Source organism: Vipera ursinii (genome assembly GCF_947247035.1).
Source record: "Vipera ursinii genome assembly, chromosome: 5".
NCBI lineage: Eukaryota > Metazoa > Chordata > Lepidosauria > Squamata > Viperidae > Vipera > Vipera ursinii.
Window position 1 is genome coordinate 90,730,928 of NC_139518.1, and position 21,172 is coordinate 90,752,099.

The following is a 21,172-nucleotide window of genomic DNA, read 5'->3' on the forward strand; positions in this document are numbered from 1 at the left end:
TAAAAAATAAGTGAGAAAAAGACACAAAAGAAAGACATAGAAAAAGAAAAGATGTGAGAGAGAAAAAGAAAGAAAAAAAGGAAAATAAGAAATAAGAAAATAATATACTACTTAAAATGCATATCCCTCTTGAACTAGTATACACTTATTTCCAATTTTTTTCTGTCCTCTTTACCCAAAATTAAATCCAATCATCTAATCTTTTAACTCTATTCAAAACAATATTTTCCCATTTTTAGTTATCCATTGAAATTTTCTTAAAATCAATTACATTTAAATATCTAAAACATTTCCTTTATGTTGATCAACCCACATATTTTTATAGTTCTCATATCGAAAAACAAAAGGAAAAAAAAGAAAAGAAAAAATACTGTCTTACTTGGAGGGTTCATCCCTCTTAAACTAAAATCTTTCTATTTCTTCAGCCATATTCAAACAAGTGTTTAATTTTTAAATATTCCCTCTGATACACCCCATCACCTAATTCCTCAATTCTCACTTTAGCCTTTTGCCAAGCATCTTTCACAATCAATATATTCCATTACATCAAAAAATCTTTCCATAATCTTGTAAATGTTGTAGATATAATAGGTAAATCAAACATCATGTCTTTTTTAAAAAGATTTTGCCCCTTCATATTCATTGAAGATTGCTCTCATCATCCCTTGTCTCCCCGTTTCTTGTGGTACTCCCAACAGCTGAGCAAACCATTTTGTCAAATCTTTTTCCTTATCCTCAAATTTACTTTGTGGTCTTAGAGTACAAGTTATCTTTCCCATGTTCAATGTTTCTTGTAAGTCATTCTCCACTTGAGTCTCCACTAGCTTATATTCAGTTGTCTGCTTTGTATGATCTCTCTCTCTTTTTGTTTTCTGATCATTTGATTGTTGTGACATTAAATTGAGAATACTTTCATTTAAAATTTAAAATTCATTTTAAATTTCCTCATGGTTTGAAGTTAATATCATTTGCATTTGTTGTAACAGAACATAAATTTCCTCCTGGTAAGTATTTATTTTTTCTTGGTATGTTCTTTCTGCAGATTTCTGATGCTCCATCATGACCAAAAATCTTTTCTCTGCCAATCACTTTAAAGTCGCAATTTAAAAAATATTTATAATCCAGGAAAGTCAATTTTTCTCAGTTTTATAGTTCTCACAATGTTTTCTTTTGTTACAGCTGCTCTTTGTTTAATCAAAGCCCTGAAAGTCAGGATAACAGGCTTTTCTTTCTGGGCTGTATATTTAGGGCAGTATTTTCATCCACCACTAGATGTCAGCACTAGTCTGTCTTTCAATTTTCTGTATTCCCCCCCCCATAAACTTAATTCACTGCTTCCATTTAGAGGAGGGTGGAACAATCCCCCCTCACTTTCGGAGGATTTTTATTTCTGGTTTGTTTTTCTCTCAGGAAATCAGTCAGGTAGAAGAGAGAAAATCAATATTCTTACCCAGTTTAGTCACACTGTTTACAATCACGCTTCGTTTAGTGTTTTTTGGCTTCAGCTGTATGTAGCTTGGGCTAGACTCACAAATGATACTAACCTTTCTTCTGACGGTTTTTGGAGAGCTTTCCCCGGATGTCCGGATTGATCACCATCTCCCCAGGATCAGCAGGGCTTCCCTCCTTCCTTGCAACCTCTCCGGGGTGGCTTTGCAACCTCTCCGGGGTTCGCAAAGAGAGAGAAATCAGCCATAGGGATCAGAGTATCTCGATCCCTCGCCTGTTGTGCTAGCTGCAGAGAACCGGAAGCCCTTGGCCACTTTTTACAGAGGCACGATTGAGAGTTTTAACAAACTGCATCACTGTTTGGTTTTGTGGCAGCAGTGCCTCAGAAAGAAGGTCCGTACAGAGAGTGGTAAGGACAGCTGAGAAAAGTACAGGATATAATTTTCCCATTATTCAGGATACTGTTTATAAGCACTATGTGCTTAGAGCTTGAAGTATTGCTAGAGACCCCACACATCCATTTCACAGTCTGTTTCTGTTGCTCCCCTCTGAGAGGAGGTTTCAAAGTATTTATAGCAGAAGTACTAATATATATATACATTTGAACTAGATTGTGATGTTTTTTTGTATCATATACTATGTTTCCCAAAAATAAGACCCACCCAGAAAATAAGCCCTAGCATGATTTTTCAGGAAGCTTGTAATATAAGTGTGACGCCACCACGTCCATCCTCGTTCTCCAGCTCCGCCGCACATGTGGAATGAGCCTGCCATAACAGCCAACCTGAATCTGGGCAAGCTGGATTGCTTCATCTGCAAGGAGCCTGGCCTAAGGTTTCCATCACCCAGGTTGCCTGAAGGTGATGGGAACTGTAGCCCACCGCAGCTGAAGAGTTTAGCTGAGCCACGAAGTTGAACGCACCCATAAAGCAGTGGTGCACCCCAAGCAAGGAAGTGTTCTGAGCTTTGAGTATTTCCATGGCTCATGCGCCGAATTCATACTGTGCCTTCTCATTGGCTAAGGAGGCTAATTGTAAATATAAATCATTTTTTTGAAAAATAAAAGGATGGATTACAATATTGATGATGAATGTAAATGAAAAGGCAGTTTCCAAAGCCTTCTTCCCACACCAAGTGAAACCTGAGTCGTCTCCCAGAGTGGGATGTCTCTGGATGCCCAGCTTTCTTTCCTGCTGATTCACAGAAGAAGAGAAAGCTGGCAAAGTTCATGGGGCATTGCAGGCTGCCTCCGGAGGCTGCTTCGGGGTGAGGATGAGGGAGAGAAACTGATCATTCAGGCTCTGGCCAGTCCCCATTACTGCCCGCCCGCCAGATTTCCTGATCCAGGGCAAGGATAGAAAAGCGGCAGCTCCTGCTTGCCTCCACCCTTGGCTCTCTTGACATTCAGGCCACCTACCAAGGGGCCGATAGTCTGTAATTTCTGCCGGACACTGTCAGCCCCCGCAAGCTCGCCGCCTTGTATTCACATGTGGGGGAGGGGTGCCCGGCCGGGCTGGGCCTTGTGATGAAAAAATGAGATATCACCTGAAAATAAGCCCTAAGGGGTCTTTTGGAGCAAAAATTAATATAAGACCTGGTTGTCAAAAATTGTCTAAAATTCTTACACGGGTTCAGTGTAGTTAAATGTAATACTTCCCTCCCCCCTACCATGCCAATGTTCATGCTAGCCAAGGAGGGCAATTGGACTCCTTGACACCTTCTCTCCAACATCCAACACCTGTGATGATGACCTTCGTTCTCATGGGATTACTCCATGTAATGCATAGAAATATCTTTGTTTCCTCCCACACCAGCCTATGTGGCAATTGAGAACGACAAAGATGGTTTCAGCCAGGTTCATTCCAAAAGTTGCCACTGGTCTTATTTTCGGGGGAACACTGTATGTATGTGTATGTGGGTATATCCAAAATGACTTTTTTTTTAGAACTGAATGCAACAAAATTTCATTTTAATGTATGCTGATTAGTGTACATTTAAAGTGACAAAGTTTTTATTCTATTCTTTCTCAATATTCTTTTTGCTATTATCTTGGTGAAAACCTTGTAGATGACTGAAAGAAGGGTTATTGGGTGATAGTTCTTTAAATTATCTTGGGCCCATTTCTTGTGTATAAGAATCACTTTAACATTTTTCCATGCATTGGATATTTTTTTTCTTCCCTGAGGCATCTCAAGTATAGTTTTGCTAGTATCTGGTGTAAACTGACCACCAGCTTTCAAGCTTTTTCAGTTGTAACATAGTCATTCCCTGAAGCTTTGCCATTTTTCATTAATGTTATGGCACTTGATACTTCCTCTACTAGGATATCTGGCATTTCCTCTTTTGTGGGTGTTGTAAAACAGAGGTCCCCAACCCCCGGTCCGTGACCGGTACCAGGTTGCAACATACCAGCAACCGGGCCGCACAAATAAGCAAAGCCCCATCCGTGAGATGCAGGCAGTACACAAAACCGCGCACCCTCCGGTCCGCAGAAAAATCTCTCCGCAGAACCAGTCCCTGCTGCCGAAAAGATTGGGGACCTTTGTTGTAAAATATCTAGTGGTCCAGCCTTCCTAAGTCATTAAGTTTTTTTTACAGTTTGAAAGCATGTCATGGATGCTGAAAGGAAATAGATAATCAGAGAAGCCATTGAGATAGAAAAACGCCCCCACAGCATGAACAAACGAGATGATACCTCTCGCCTACCAGCTATTTGGAAACCCGCCTTGATTGACAGACGAGTCCCAACCACCAAGAATGATACCAGACCCAAACTCATGATAACATCACATGACATCACCACCACACAACTATTCAAAAAGCAAATCCGAACCCACAATGATAAAGAGGCACAACCACAAAACAGAAACCTAACTACAGCTGCAACATCAGCCACTTTAAACCCCTCCAAACCACATAATAAGCAAACTGACACCCACTATAAAAACATGGCACCACCACAAACACGAAGGCAAACAAAAACAGCACAACTCACCAGCTCAGGTCTAAGGCTGGCAGCTGAGACCAGCCCATCCACTCAAAACACACCCCCACCCAATCAGAACACCCCCACCATTCAAAACACACTCCCACCCAATCAGAACACACATAATCCCCACCCAATCAGCACACTTCCACTCACAGAACACACCCCCTCTGGCAGTTTAAAAAAGAAAAACAAACAGCCACATACTTCTCCCAGAAGAAGGAAGCAGAAACCACTAGCCTGATGATGACGGATGGGATTTCGTCGAAACGTTGCGTGCCTGTATGTGGATCCTTGGTTTTTCGGGTTTCTCCCCGCGTAGAACGTTGCGCCTACACCTTTAGTTCTACGCGGGGAGAAACCCGAAAAACCAAGGATCCATATATATATATATATATATATATATATATATATATATATATATATATATATATATATATATATATATATATATATATATATATATATATTTTAAAGAATGACTGCCATAATGTATGTCCAATCATAAAACCGAAACTCAAATACCTTGGCCACCTAATGAGAAGACTCACTGAAGAAGAGCCTAATGCTGGGAAAGGTTGAGGGCAAGAGAAGAAGGGGACGACAGAGAATGAGGTGGCTGGATGGAGTCACTGAAGCAGTAGGCGTGAGCCTAAATGGACTCCAGAAGATGGTAGAGGACAGGAAGGCCTGGAGGAACGTCCATGGGGTCACGATGGGTCGGACACGACTTCGTAGCTAACAACAACAACAATGATAAAACCAATTTTTTATTATAAAACCCAAAATATTAGGAGGCAGACTTGCAAAGTGGCTCCCTGGCAGGTTGATTAGGACCGATTGTAACAAGCACTGTCATGTTCAAGCTCCCTGACTATGCTTTATTACACAATCGGAGAAGGCTATATTGAGAATGAAGTTGGGTTTTTTCTCACCTTCAGTCTGAGCTGAAGTTACTCAATTTACCAAAAAGGGTAGGAGGGTGATAATAGTGTTGAGACAGGGCCAACCACATGGTACAGTTGGTGCCAGGTGGATACAAAGTTTAAGGAAATTACACTGTAACCTGGACTATAAATTGTAAAATTAAAATGTATAATGCAGAATTTATATTATGGACTAATGTTTTATTTATAAAATGTGAACTCTTCCCTCAATATCAGGAAACTATGAAATTTTGTCAAATCAGTATTCACTCTCCTCTGTAGCAAGGTTGATATGAAGACTGCTATTAATCAATGGTTAATTAGTGCAGTAAAATTAATTTATTTTCCTCACTTTCTCCCTCTGCAGGTATTGTTGGTGAAGCAGATGAAAATGGTGAAGATTTTTATCTCTGGACATATAAAAAGCTGGAAATAGGTTATAATGGAAATAGAATTGTGGATGTGAATCTGACAAGCGAAGGGAAAGTTAAATTGGTACCCAACACTAAAATCCAGATGTCTTACTCTGTAAGTAATCTGAATTTATAAAGAATAACGGTCATAATTACATAGCTGTTAAGGTGTAGAAATAGCATGGTGGCAGAACCACGTTTTGTCCAAGTATTGTCCATATATTATGATGGTGGGCTTTAATCACAATATGTTTCATAGTTCATTGTATGCTTACTCACTCTAGCCTAAGCATAGTGTTGTCCAAATCACAACAAGAAGGATAATCTAAGGCAAAGTTTTCCAACCTGCCTGGAGGGGAGAGCAGCTTCCAAATTACTGTGTATGCATGGGTGTACACACACATAAATGGGGCCACACCCACTGGTGCAGTACTAGCAGCCGCGCTTGTGCATGCGTGAACAGCCACGTACCCCTGTGGCGGCTAGCACCCACTTGGACATGCACAAATGAGCCGCGCACACAACCCCACGCTAGCAGCCCGTTCACGCATGTGCAAATGGGCCATGCACACACACCTGTGCTAGCGGCTCGTTTGTGCTTATGCAAATGGGCGGTGCACACACACCGCGCTAGCGGCCTGTTTGTGCATGCGCAAATGGGGCACGGATGCCCCCACACACACTAGTGTTTCCATTCATGCTCATGCGCAAGCAGGGCTGTTGGCACGAGTGGGGGGGGAATGTGCACCCACACATGTGCACCCTGGCCAGCCATTTCTGCAGCCTGCTGGCCAAGAGCCCATGTCCCAGTACCAGCCCATAGGTTGATGATCCCTGATCTAAAGTGAATTCCTTATCTCCAGATAAACAAACAGAAGTAAAATGGCTACAAAATGATATTATTCTAATGACAGCAATTCTTTTCTTCATTTGTTTCCACATATATATTTCCATGGACATTGGGAATATGGTAAAAAGGGAATTAAAATTTAAAATTAAAATGGGTGATGAAATCAAAGCTTTCTATCAAATTGGCTATATAATCAGGTTACCCTGCTATTTATATACAGTATAGAGAGATTGTGCTGAAATTCCTTAAATTCTTTTTATAATAGTCTCAGAGATAATGGTATAACTTCTATATCATTCCTACTTATATCATTGGCATTCCTTTTTTGGGGCAACTCTTTCTCCCTGTGTATTCAACAGCAGCAGCTGACATAAAATTGTAAACTGAAACTCTGTTTTTGGTAGAAAGAAGATTTTTTTATTTAAGATGCCACTTGGAATTGTCCTTTCACAGCTCATAATCTTGGTTCAACAATACAGGAGTTCTTGATTAACAATGGTGATTTTGGACAAGAATTTCCATTACTAAGTGATGCATTTGTAAAATGTGACATCACATACCCATGCTGTTAGTGATGGCAGGTCTAGGAGATCCTGGTTACCATTGCTAGGCAAGGACTGCATGGGTCATTAAGTGAGGATCTCGTGTGATTATGACTTCCAATTTCCAGCCTATTTCCCTATTGACTTTGCTTGTGCGAAATTGGCAAGAAGGTAAAAATACACAATTATGTAGCTGTAGGATGCTGCGATGGTTGCATATCCAGGCTAATTGGCAAGTGTCTGGATCATATTATGTAACCTCTGGTGAGCTGTAATGGCTAGATGAGGACTGGTAGTAACTTGCATTGTTGCAAGTTTGAACAGTCTCCCAATGAGCTTTCCAAGTAGACCAGACAAGGAAACATAACAAGATGAACTAATGTTTCTTTACTTTAAAGCTACATTAATATAATCTTGCAAATCTGAAAGCACATACCTCTGCTGTCTCTTTTTACTACCAGTAAGATTAGATCCTTTCTAAGTTTCTTTCTCTGCCCATTACAGATAGTCCTTGGCTTACAACACTTCATTTAGTGATTGTTCAAAGGTACAGTGGCACTGAAAAAAATGACCATTTTTCACAATTACAACCTTTCCAGCATCCCCCATGATCACTTGATCAAAATTCAGATGCTTGACAACTGGTTCATATTTATGATCGTTGCTGTGTCCCAAGATCATTTGATCACCTTTTGCAACCTTCTGACAAGCAAACTCAATGGGGAAGCCAGATTCACTTAACAACTGGGTTACTAACTTATCAACTGCAGTGATTCACTTAACAACTGAGGCAAGAAAGGTCATAAAATAGGGCAAAATTCACTTAAATGTCTCACTTAACAACTTTTGGGCTCAATTGTTGTCGTAAGTTGAGGACTACCTGTACTCAGTTGTGGGCTCCTCCCCCTTTAATCATTCCCTAGGCAGCATTTCCCCCTGCCCTTATCTTCCAAGTTCATTCTCACATTTCATTATATTGAATGAGTAATTGTTAGATAAAGATCTCTTGTAGAACATTATACTTGATTAATTTAATAATAAAAATAAATAAAATTACTACTGACTTCTAGTGATTCTGAGTAGTTTATAGTTATTCAAAATATTTTAAAACATTTATTTTTCTTTTTTTTATTGAAAAGTTTTAAAATACATTTTAAAAACATAAACTCCCTCCCTTTCCCCCCCCACTTCCCCTCCCTCCCCCTCCCCCCCCCGACTTCCCAGAGCTGAATACAGGGTATTTACAAACTTAAGCTAAAATATGCTAACTAAAAAAAAAACACTTTAAATTCTATAGCACTTTAACTCCCCTTAAACATAACTAAATAACTAAATAATAATAACTGAGTAATAATACATCTTATAATACTAATACTTATTCATATGCTAAATGAAACTTTTTAGTCCCATATTTATTCTGAATATAATTGATCCATCTTCTCCATTCCAAAATATATCTCTGTTGCGATTGTTCTTTCAAATATGCTGAGATTTTTGCCATTTCTGCCAGGTTTGAAACTTTTAAAGTCCACTCTTCTATCATAGGCAGGTCCTCCTTCTTCCAATATTGAGATTTATTTATTTATTTATTTATTTATTTATTTATTTATTTATTTATTTATTTACATTTATATACCGCCCTTTCCCGGAGGACTCAGGGCGGTTTACAAGGTAATTAAAAACAAAAAATACAAAAGTTAAAAAACCAAGTATAAAAAAGATTAAATTTATCCCTGTATAAGTAAAACCCCAATTAAAATAAATTAATCCTCAGCCTGGGCCAGAGAGCTCGAAGATACCAAAAGTCTTGCTGCCGTTATTAAATTCAACATCAATTTGGTTTCTATAACAGCACAATCTGTAATAATACCCAACAGAAATAACTGTGGAGAAAACCTTATCTTTTTCTTAAATATTTTCTGCATATTCCACCAAATTTTAATCCAAAAGGCTTTAACCTTTTTGCAAGTCCACCATATATGATACTATGTTGCATCATCACAACCACACCTCCAACATTTAGGCTGATAATTTGGATACATACATGCTAATTTTTTAGGATCTAAATGCCATCTATAAAACATTTTATAAAAATTCTCTCTTAATTTTTGTGCCTGTGTGAATTTTACATTTCTGACCCAAATTTTTCCCCAAATATCCATCGTTATTGGCTCCTGAAAATTCTGGGCCCATTTTATCATACAATCTTTAACAAGTTCCATTTCTGAATCTATTTCTATCAATGCATTCTTCTTACATGCGCTTGACTTTGATCTCTGATTTGTTTTACCAAATTTTCATCAGTTGTCAAAATGCCAATTTTCTGGTCTTTCCATCTAGTTTGTAACTGCCCATACTGAAACCAAGTCTGAACTATTTTTTTTTTCTTTTAAAATATTAAATGACTTTAATTGCCATACCTTCCTTTCCATTCTAAGAATTTCTTTATATGTAGTCACATCATGTTTAAATCCCACACTTATATTTTCTATTGCGTGTTTAGGTATTGCCCAAATTGATATTTTATAATTTAACTTGTATCGGTATTTTTTCCAAACTCGCAACAGAGCATATCTTAATATATGAGTTTTAAAGATATTATCCACCTTCTTATCATACAACAAATATGCATGCCAACCATATAATAAATCACATCACTCAATATTCAATAATCTTCCTTGTGTTAAACCAATCACTAATTGATGATAAAACCGCAGCCTCGTAATATAATTTAAAATTGGGCATTTTAAGACCACCTCTTTCACGTATATCTTGCATTATCTTAAGTTTTACACTCGGTCTTTTCCCTGCCCAAACAAATTTATTAATACCTTTCTGCCATTCTTCCAAATTTGAATCTTTTTTAAGTATAGGTATCATTTGAAACAAAAATAAAAATTTTGGTAAGACATTCATTTTCACTGCTGCAATTCTTCCCAATAAAGACAATTGTAATTTTCTCCAACTATCTAACTCTTTTTGTACTTTTAACCATAACAATTCATAATTATTTTTATTTAATTTCACATTTGAAACTGAAATATATACCCCTAAATATTTAATCTTTAGGACTTCCTTTTGTTCTATAGTCATATTTTTAGACAGTATTTTAGTTTTTGCCTATTTATCTTAAATTCAGAAACTTTTCCATATTGCAAAATTATCTCCATCAAATCTACAACCGACAAAGTCGGTTGACTTAATGTAATAACCAAGTCATCCGCAAACACTCTTAATCTATAATCTTGATCTTTTAATTCCCTTTATCTTATTTGAATCACGTATCTTGATCAATAATATTTCCAATGTTAAAACAAACAACAAAGGTGACAACGGACATCCCTGTCTTGTACCCTTTTCAATTTTACAAGCTTCTGTTAAACTACCATTAATTATTATTTGGGCTGTTTGTTTCTGATATATTGCCCTAATAGGTTGTAAAAACCTATCCCCAAACTCCATCTTCTCCAATACTTTAAATAAAAATTGCCAATTCAATTGATCAAAAGCCTTTTCAGCATCCAAAAAAATCAGCGCTGCGGGGACTTGATTATTTTTTTCCAAAAATTCTAATAAATTTACAATATGTCTCACATTATTTTTCATTTGTCTACCACTTATAAATCCTGTTTGATCACTATGAATCTTTTGCTGCATAACCTTCATTAATCTATTTGCTAAAATTTTAGCAAATATCTTATAATCAGTATTTAAAAGCGATATTGGTCTGTAATTTTTAGTTTGAGTAAGATCTTGATCTTCCTTTGGAATTAACGTTATAAAAGCTGTTTTCCATGAAGGAGGCACTTCTCCTCCAGACTGAATTGTTCTAAATAATTCTTTTAGAGGTTCCACCATTTCTGTTTGTAAGTTTTTATAATAAATGGCTGTCGAACCATCTGTTCCAGGTGCCTTACCCACTTTTAATTATTTAATTGCTAAAATAATTTCTTCAACAGTTATCAGTTGATTCATTCCTTCCCTTTGCTCTTGTGTAAGTACCGGGATATTGACACCTTGTAAATATCTATCTATATCTAAGCCTTGAGTTACATTCCTAGCATATAATTTGGAATAAAATTCAACAAAAGCCTTTTTAATAAAATTTTGCTGAAACACCTCTTTGCCCTTATGTTCTATCTTATCTATATTACGTGACTTTTGTTAGTTCCTTAACAGATAAGCTAACCACCTACCTGGCTTATTAGCATTACAAAAAGTATTATGTTTAGCATACCATAAATTAGTTGCCACTTGGTCTGCCATCAACATATTAAACTGCCCTCTTAACAGATTAATTGCTTCTTTCACCCTCTTACTAGATGGGTTCAAAATAAAAACCTTCTCTTTCATCTTTATTTCCTCCTCTAACTCTTTATGCTTATATTCCAATCTACGTCTATATTTATTATTCAATATTCAAGAGCCTTGGTGGAGTAGTGGGCTAATGCCTCCTTAAGTAACACCAGCTGCCTGCAATTAGTGCAGGTTCGAGTCACACCAGGCTCAAGGTTGACTCAGCCTTCCATCCTTCCGAGGTAGGTAAAATGAGGACCCAGATTGTTGGGGGCAATAAGCTGACTTTGTAATAATGCCGCTTGGGGGGGGGAAGCCCTAATAAGCAGGCATATACATAGAATGAAGGCTATTGCTCAGCACATTGATTTGTGCTTTAGATTGTATATCTCTTCGTAATTTTCTTTGCCTGGCAATCCAGGAGTTGACACGAAATATTTTATCTATATCCACCATAATATCTTCAGCCTGACACCCCAAAATCTGTTCCAAAGCTTCTGCTAAAATCTCCTTCAAATTTTCCTTTGAATCCTCTTTCAAACCTCTTATCCTCAGGGCAAACTCCATGTCTCTGTATTATATCATTACCACATCGTCGTCAATCTTATCCATTTTATTCTCTGTATCAGACATTTTAGCCTCCAATCTCAAATTATTTTGATTTACTTCTTCCACACGTTCATCCAAACGCTCAATACAAGCTGTCAGCCCCTGAAATGCCAATAAAATGTCCTCTCATATTTCCTTATTTTTCTCATCAATAAGCTCTGCCATTTGCTTAGATAATTGCTCAGATTGACTTTAAAGCATCTTGTAAAGCATCTTGTAAATCTTTTAATGTCAATGCAGGTGTAGGTGCTGCGGGGGGGGTGGCATCAAAGTCTGTAATACAGATTGTTGAGTTGGTGATGTGCCCACACTTCTCGAAGTAGAAACTCTGGGTGGCTTAGAAGCCATTTTAATACTCAATTAACTTTCGTTTCTCACTTTCACTTTTCCACCCAAATTGCAACTTTATTACTTCCCAGTCAGATATCCAAATCTTCAAGTCACTTTTAAACCAATTTCTAATATTTTGCACAAAGTCACTTTATAACCCAATTTCTTCTTTCCACTCAGTCTTTTATTTTGTTTTATTTCCCTTGTCCTTTTGACCTTCACCGTTCTCTCTGGCAATTCACTCCCGCGCCATCTTCCTTCTTTTCTTTTAAAATACACCGGAGTTAAAGATCATATACTTGCTATTTCAGTATTCTCCTGCACAGCTCTGCCTGCATCCAAGTAATCCAAAGTACGATATTGATTGCAGGGATGGTTGCAGCATCCTGCTCTGTTCCAAAACCTTAGAACACAGGAGTCCCCGAGTCCGGAGCTGATTCAGGCTCCGAGGGAGCTCTCACCCCTACCTGAATGCTCACCCTCCCCTCTTCTCCCAAGGGGGGGGGTTTCCCGAACCGTGAAACAGCTGATTGTCACTGTTTTCGCGATTCAACGGAAAACAACGGAGCTGACAGTCGAAACGACCGCCATCGACAGAGCCTTGCCACCCGGAAGTCGTAAAAACATTTCTTTTTCTTGTATACTGATGTCATTCATTAAAACTTGAAAATACCAGTGGCTTGCTAGAAAAAGTATGTTAGCAGTTAATGCTATTCCAGTTTCCAGCATTTGTTCTTCATTAATGTTTGCCCTGTTTTTCTTAGTGTTGTCTGGAACTGGAACTGAATTGAACTTGTTGATTTATAATATACTGTGTCAGATTTTCTAAATGTAATTTCTCTCCAGGTGAAATGGAAAAAGTCAGATGTGAAGTTTGAAGATAGATTTGACAAATATCTTGACCCATCTTTCTTTCAACACAGGGTATGCTTCTTTTATATTTCATTATATTCAAACCTATGTACTAAAGATGGTGCCCAGTGATATTTTCCTTAGTGCTCAAGGGTTTTTAAATAAATAAATAAATGGGAAGCTAGTATATTGCAAAGCACTAGCTTAAAATGAAATATTTAGATCAGGTAGGCCATAGAAGTATTTATATAAAACGATGGGTGGGTACAACCAAATGTTTTGTTTGGAACTCTCTTTCTCCCCCCTCAAAGACAAAGGTGGGTAGACATTGGAAAGTAACCTCACTAGTTAGTTTAGTGGTAAATGATGTTTTGTTAAAAGCCACAACCACCTTGGCAACTGTTTTTTTTCAATTAACCATTATGTACTCAAATGTACAAAATGTATTCCAAATATATATCCACCAGTCCAAAGGATAAGGGACCCCCTCCTCATAAGACTTCAAAAAATGATAAATACCTCAAGTTTACAAAATTCTTTATAATGACTTAACAACACCACTACTGCTTACATCCAAAAATGTAAAGTTCAAACTATTTTTATAACTGATATGAAAATGTTAAAATTGGCTAACATTGGCAAGATCAGAATTATGTCTCTGATACTACCATATTGTTTGATCTTGATTCTGTCCACACCAATTTTCTTTTCTCTGTGTTTTTCTTGACTTTGTGTGTGTATGTGTATTTAGTCCTTGACTTATTCATTTAGTGACTGTTCAAAGTTACAAGAACACTTAAAAATAACTTATGACCATTTTTCACACCTATGACTGTTGCAGCATCCCTGTGGTCACATGATTTATTTTGGATGCTTGACAACTGATTCACATTTATGACAGTCACAGTGTCCTGGAGTCATGAGATTCCCTTTTGCAACTTTCTGACAAGCAAAGTCAATGAGAAAACAAGATTCACTTAACTGTGTTACTCATTTAAGAACTACAGAGATTCGCTTAACAAACGTGGTGAGAAAAGTCATAAAATGGGTCAAAACTCTTAACAAATTTTTCACTTAGCAACATAAATTTTGCTCTCAATTGTTCTCAGGTGTTGCAGTTTCTTCCCGGTCTCTTCCCAGTGGATTAGAGATAAGGCAGATGGCCCTTGGCACATTCCTCCCCCCACTCCTTCACACCCAGAGAGATACATCAAAGGTGAAGAGAACAAAGTAAAGGAAATATGTCGCAGAACCCACAAGATTTCCTCCCTCCCAACAGAGTGCAGCCTCCCCCCCTCCAAACAGAATTGCAGACTCCTGAAAAATGAAGTTTAAGGGGACCTGACATGCCACCCCCCTTAAAAGAAGGAGAAGTCCACCTGGAGAAATAGAAAACAAGAAAAAGGGAAGGAAAAGAGAATAATACATAGATTAATCGGGTTTATCTAGGTAACATGTATGAAAGTGTTTGAGTAATCTAAGTGCTCTAACATGTTTCTTGGGAACCGATTCTTTCTGGGAGATCTTCCCAGGCCACTAGGTACTGGATGGCTCCATGGTGTTTACGGGAGTCTTGGGATTTCCTTAATTTCAAAGTGTTGCTCACCCTCTATCATGATGGGTAGTGGTATTGGGTGAGCTGCTGGCTGTAAAGGTGAGGTTATTTCAGGTTTTAGCAGGCTACAATGGAATACAGGGTGGGTTTGCCTTAAGGCCTTGAGGAGCTCCAGTTCTACTGTAACTGGGTTAATGATGTGTTTGGGAAGGGTCCCACAAACTTTTGCCCTAATTTTTTAGAGGGTTGTAAGGGCTGTAGAAACCTAGTGGACAGGTACACTTTGTCCCCAAAGTGAAATGGCTTAGGTTTCATTCTCTTCTTATCTGCTTGGGCCTTGAAACCTGCTCTAACCTCATCTAGCACTTTCCTGACAACTGGCCAAGTATTTTGTAGCTGATTCATCCATTCTTTAAGGGAATTGTGGGTTCATTGGTGGGCATTGGGGTGAATTCTTGTCCTGTGGCCACTTGAAAGGGGATGAACCCAGTGCTAGAATGAACAGCATTATTGTATGCCACATAAGTGAATGGCAGGAGGTCAGTCCAAATGTCCTGCTGGTAGTTGCTAACACATCGGAGGTACAGTTCCAGTACCAAGTTCGTTCGTTCTGTCCCACCATTTGTTTGAGGAGGATAATTAGAACTCAGGCTCTGGTCCGTCCCCAGGAATGCTCTCCAGAACTTAGAAATGAATTGGACCCCTATGTCTGAAATTATACGATGTGAGGCCCCATGTAGATGGTAGACGTGTTGAAGGAATAACTTTGCTAGAGTCTTTGCTGTTGGGATCTTCTGACATGGGATGAAATAAACCTGCTTTGAAAATAGGTCAGTAACAGTGTTTCCTGCATTTCTGGCAATTCTACAATAAAGCCAATAGAAATCTCTCTCCAGGGTGCTGAAGGGCTTACAATCAGCAGCACAAGGCCAGGTGTCTTCCCCTGCCTTCATTTTGCTGCTGCACAGTTAGGGCAGCTGGGCCACATAGACCTCGTATGTTCTTTTTGATAGAGGGCCACCAAAATTGCCTCTTTAACAGGTATAGGTTCTTTACAATTCCAAAGTGCCCAGCCACTTTTGAGTCATGACAGGTTTGCATAGTCTTTAGTCTATGTTTGGCTGGGACATACAATTTCCCCCCTACCCATGTCAGCCCCTTCCTCATGGAGCAGAGGTTTTTATGGCTAAGGAACTATTCATTTTTTTCCAGCTTAATGGTCACAGTGGTGGTTGTTGTTGTTAGTTGCGAAGTCGTGTCTGACCCATCGCGACCCCATGGACAACATTCCTCCAGGCCTTCCTGTCCTCTACCATCTTCTGGAGTCCATTTAGGCTCACGCTTACTGCTTCAGTGACTCCATCCAGCCACCTCATTCTCTGTCATCCCCTTCTTCTATTGCCCTCATTCTTTCCCAGCATTAGTCTCTTCTCCAGTGAGTCCTTCCTTCTCATTAGGTGGCCAAAGTATTTGAGTTTTTAGCTTCAGGATCTGGCCTTCTAAAGAACAGTCAGGGTTGATCTCCTCTAGGACTGACGGTTTGATCGCCTTGCCGTCCAAGGGACTCGCAGGAGTAATCTCCAGCACCATAGTTCAGAGGCTTCAATTTTTGGGCGCTCAGCCTTTCTTATGGTCCAACTTCCACAGCTATACATTGCAACTGAGAAGATCGTAACCTTGACTATACGCACTTTTGTTGGCAGGGTGATGTCTCTGCTTTTTAGTGTGCTGTCTAGATTTGTCATGGCTTTCCTCCCCAGGAGCAAGCATTTTTTAATTTCTTGGCTGCAGTCCCCATCTGCGGTGATCTTGGAGCCCAGGAAAATAAAATCTGTCACTACCTCCATTTCTTCCCCATCTATTTGCCAGGAATTGAGAGGGCCAGATGCCATTATCTTAGTTTTCTTAATGTTGAGTTTCAACCCAGCTTTTTGCACTCTCCTTCACTCGCAACAAGAGGCTCTTTAGTTCCTCTTCACTTTCTGCTATTAGAGTGGTATCATCTGCATATCTTAGGATGTTGATATTTCTCCTGGCAATCTTAATTCCAACTTTTGATTAATCTAGCCCTACCTTTCTCATGATGTGCTCTGCATAGATGTTAAACAGGCAGGGTGACCGTATACAGCCTTGTTGGACTCCTTTCCCAATTTTGAACCAATCAGTGGTTCCGTGTCCAGTTCTCACTGTTGCTTCTTGACCCACATATAGGTTTCTCAAGAAACAAATAAGATGGTCTGGTACTCCCATCTCTTCAAGAACTTGCCACAATTTGTTGTGATCCACACAATCAAATGCTTTAGCATAGTCAATGAAGCAGAAGTACCGTATTTTCGGACGTATAAGACGACTGGGCGTATAAGACGACCCCCTACATTTCCTGTTAAATTATAGGGTTTGGGCTATACTCGCCGTATAAGACTACCCCTCTTCCAACGCACACCAAATAAAAATTTAAAAACATCAGATTTTATTTTAATATGGTAATTTTAATTCAAATGCTTATGACATGCAGGTACTTAGTGTGAAAACTGTCACTTATAAACATAAGGCTGTTTGTCATCAAACATGTAAACATAAAACAGTGCAAGTGGATTAAACTTAATGATGATGATGATGATGATGATGTTGGAAGGGACCTTGGAGGTCATCTAGTCCAACCCCCTGCTAAGGCAGGAAACCCTATACCATTTCAGACAAATAGCTGTCCAGTCTCTTCTTAAAAACTTCCAGTGTTGGAGCATTCACCACTTCTGGAGGCAGGTTGTTCCACTGGTTAATTGTTCTAACTGTCAGGAAGTTTCTCCTTAGTTCTAGGTTGCTTCTCTCCTTGACTAGTTTCCATCCATTGCTTCTTGTCCTGCTTTCAGGTGCTTTGGAGAATAGCTTAGCTCCCTCTTCTTTGTGGCAGCCCCTGAGATATTGGATCACTGCTATCATGTCACCCCTCACCCTTCTCTTCGTTAAACTACACATACCCAATTCCTGCAACCGTTTCCTATTTTCCTAATTCACTTTTTCACTTTTCCTAATTCACTCTAAAGCTTTCCCTGCGCAGAGCCTTAAGTAACACCAGCTGCCTGCAATTAGTGCAGGTTCGCATCCCACCAGGCTCAAGGTTGACTCAGCCTTCCATTCTTCCGAGGTAGGTAAAATGAGGACCCAGATTGTTGGGGGCAATAAGCTGACTTTGTAATAATGCCGCTTGAGGGGGGGGAAGCCCTAATAAGCAGGCATATACATAGAATGAAGGCTATTGCTAAGCACATTGATTTGTGCTTTAGATTGTATATCTCTTGGTAATTTTCTTTGCCTGGCAATCCAGGAGTTGACACAAAATATTTTATCTATATCCACCATAATATCTATTATTCAATATTCAAGAGCCTTGGTGGAGCAGTGGGCTAATGCGTCCTTAAGTAACACCAGCTGCCTGCAATTAGTGCAGGTTCGAGTCACACCAGGCTCAAGGTTGACTCAGCCTTCCATCCTTCCGAGGTAGGTAAAATGAGGACCCAGATTGTTGGGGGCAATAAGCTGACTTTGTAATAATGCTGCTTGTGGGGGGGGGTGAAAGCTCTAATAAGCAGGCATATACATAGAATGAAGGATATTGCTAAGCACATTGATTTGTGCTTTAAATTGTAAGCCGCCCTGAGTCTTCGGAGAAGGGCGGGATATAAATGGGATTTTTTTAAAAAAAGACCAAATGGGAGATCCGCTCCAGGTTTTCCAGCCAGCCTGCCCAGTTCCTGAGTCAAATGTGTCCTTAGAGCTAAGCAGCTGCTCTGGCTGCGGCATTCCCCACCTGCCTTTCAAGTTGGGATAGACTACAGCTGCTCTTCAACTTTAAAAGGAAAGATGCCCAGACCTCAGGCTGTAAAAAATCAGAGACTGCAGCTTCTTCTCCAATTGGTCCCGCTTTCCCTGCGCAGACCAAATGGGAGATCCGCTCCAGGTTTTCCAGCCAGCCCTGTCCCTAAAGTTTCAGCACCCGGCGTATAAGACGACCCCTGACTTTTGAGAAGATTTTCATGGGTTAAAAAGTCATCTTATACTCCAGAAACTACGGTAGATGTTTTTCTGGAACTCCCTAGCTTTTTCCACAATCTAGCGTATGTTGGCAATTTGATCTCTAGTTCCTCTGCCTCTTCGAAATCCTGCCTGTACTTCTGGAAGTTCTCGATCCACTAAGATCCACTAAGATCCTTGGTGGAGCAGTGGGCTAATGCCTCCTTAAGTAACACCAGCTGCCTGCAATTAGTGCAGGTTCGCATCCCACCAGGCTCAAGGTTGACTCAGCCTTCCATCCTTCCGAGGTAGGTAAAATGAGGACCCAGATTGTTGGGGGCAATAAGCTGACTTTGTAATAATGCCGCTTGTGGGGGGTGTGAAAGCCCTAATAAGCAGGCATATACATAGAATGAAGGCTACTGCTAAGCTTGTAAGCCGCCCTGAGTCTTCGGAGAAGGGCGGGATATAAATGGAATTAAAATAAAATAAAAATAAAATACTACTGGAGTCTATCTTGTAGGATTTTAAGCATATCTTTACTAGCATGAGAAATGAGTGCAATGGTGCAATAGTTTGAACATTCTTTGGCACTGCCTTTCTTTGGAATTGGAATGTAAACTGATCTTTTCCAATCCTGTGGCAACTGTTGAGTTTTCCAAATTTGCTGGCAAATTGAATGTAGCAATTCTACTGCCTCTGCCTCTGTTAGGTCCCTGCCATTTTGTTCCTTTATTGTGCCCATTTTTGCATGAAACGTTCCCTTCATCTCTCCAATTTTCTTGAAGAGATCTCTATAGTCTTCCCAATTCTATTGTTTTCTTCTATTTCTTTGCACTGTTCATTTAAGAGGACATTCTTATCTCTTCTAGCTATTCTCTGGAATTCTGCATTCAATTGGATGTATCTTTCTTTTTCTCCCTTGCCTTTCGCTTCCCTCCTGTCCTCAGCTATTTGCAAAGCTTCCTCAGGCAGCCATTTTGCTTTCTTGCACTTCCTTTTCTTTGAGATGGTTTTAGTTGCTACTTCTTGTACAATGTTGCGAACCTCAGTCCATTGTTCTTCAGGCACTCTGTCTATCAGATCTAATTCCTTAAATCTATTTGTCACTTCTACTGTATATTCGTCAGGGATATGATTTAATTCATACCTGAGTGGCCTAGTGCTTTTCCCTACTTTCTTCAGTTTAAGCCTAAACTTTGCAACGAGAAGCTTATGGTCTGAGCCACAGTCAGCTCCTGGTCTTGTTTTTACTGACTGTATAGAGCTTCTCCATCTTTGGCTGCAGAGTACATAGTCAATCTGATTTCTGTGTTGACCGTCTGGTGATGTCCATGTGTAGAGCCGTCTCTTGGGTTGTTGGAAAAGAGTGTTTGCTATGACCATCGTAGTCTCTTGACAAAATTCTATCAGTCTGTGCCCTGCTTCATTTTGTACTCAACTTGCCTATTATTCTGGTTATCTTTTGGCTTCCTACTTTAGCATTCCAATCCCCCATGATGATAAGGACATCATTTTTTGGTGTTAGCTCTATAAGGTGCTGTAGGGCTTCATAGAACCGGTCAATTTCATCCTCTTCAGCACCAGTGGTTGGGGCATAGACATGGACTACTGTGATATTGAATGGTTTGCCTTGGATTCTCACTGAGATCTTTCTGTCATTTTGGGGATTGTATCCCAGTATTGCTTTTCCTATTCTTTTACTACTCCATTTCTTCTGAGGGATTCTTGCCCGCAGTAGTATACCTGATGGTTATCTGACCATGAGCTTCTCATTGCAAAGTTTAGGCTTAAACTGAAGAAAGTAGGGAAAAGCACTAGGCCATTCATTCCTGTCCATTTTAGCTCGTTGATTCCTAAGATGTTGATGTTCAGTCTTGTCATCACTTGTTTGACCACGTCCAGCTTGCCTTGATTCATGGATCTTACATTTCAGGTTCCTATGGAGAAAAAATCTTTACAGCATCGGACTTTCCTTTCACCACCAGATGCATCCACAGCTGAGCGTCCTTTCAGCTTTGGCCCAGTCACTTTATTCTTTCTGGCGCTACTAGTACTAGCCCTCTGCTCTTCCCCAGTAGCATATTGGACACCTTCCAACCTGAGGGGCACATCTTCCAGCGTCATATCTTTTTTCCTTTTGTTACTGTCCATGGGGTTTTCATGGCAAAGATACTGGAGTGAGTTGCCATTTCCTTCTCCAGTGGATCACATTTTGTCAGAACTCTCTGCTATGACCTGTCCGTCTTGGGTGGCCCTGCACGGCATAGCTGATAGCTTCATTGAATTATGCAAGCCTCCTTCGCCATGAGAAGGCAGTAATCCATGAAGGGGGGTCACAGTGGTAGTGTTG

General features: G+C 39.6%; 1 protein-coding gene across 4 annotated transcripts in view; it reads left to right on the forward strand.

Annotated features, from left to right (window-relative positions):
• The window catches only part of TM9SF3 (transmembrane 9 superfamily member 3), an 88,404-nt gene that overhangs the window by 31,174 nt on the left and 36,058 nt on the right, over positions 1-21,172 (forward strand). For all 4 annotated transcript variants that reach the window (XM_083364222.1, XM_083364223.1, XM_083364225.1 and 1 more), the window contains 2 exons: positions 5,729-5,889; positions 13,248-13,325. In XM_083364222.1, the coding sequence (XP_083220348.1) occupies positions 5,729-5,889; positions 13,248-13,325 (239 nt within the window). The remainder of the gene's footprint in view (positions 1-5,728; positions 5,890-13,247; positions 13,326-21,172) is intronic.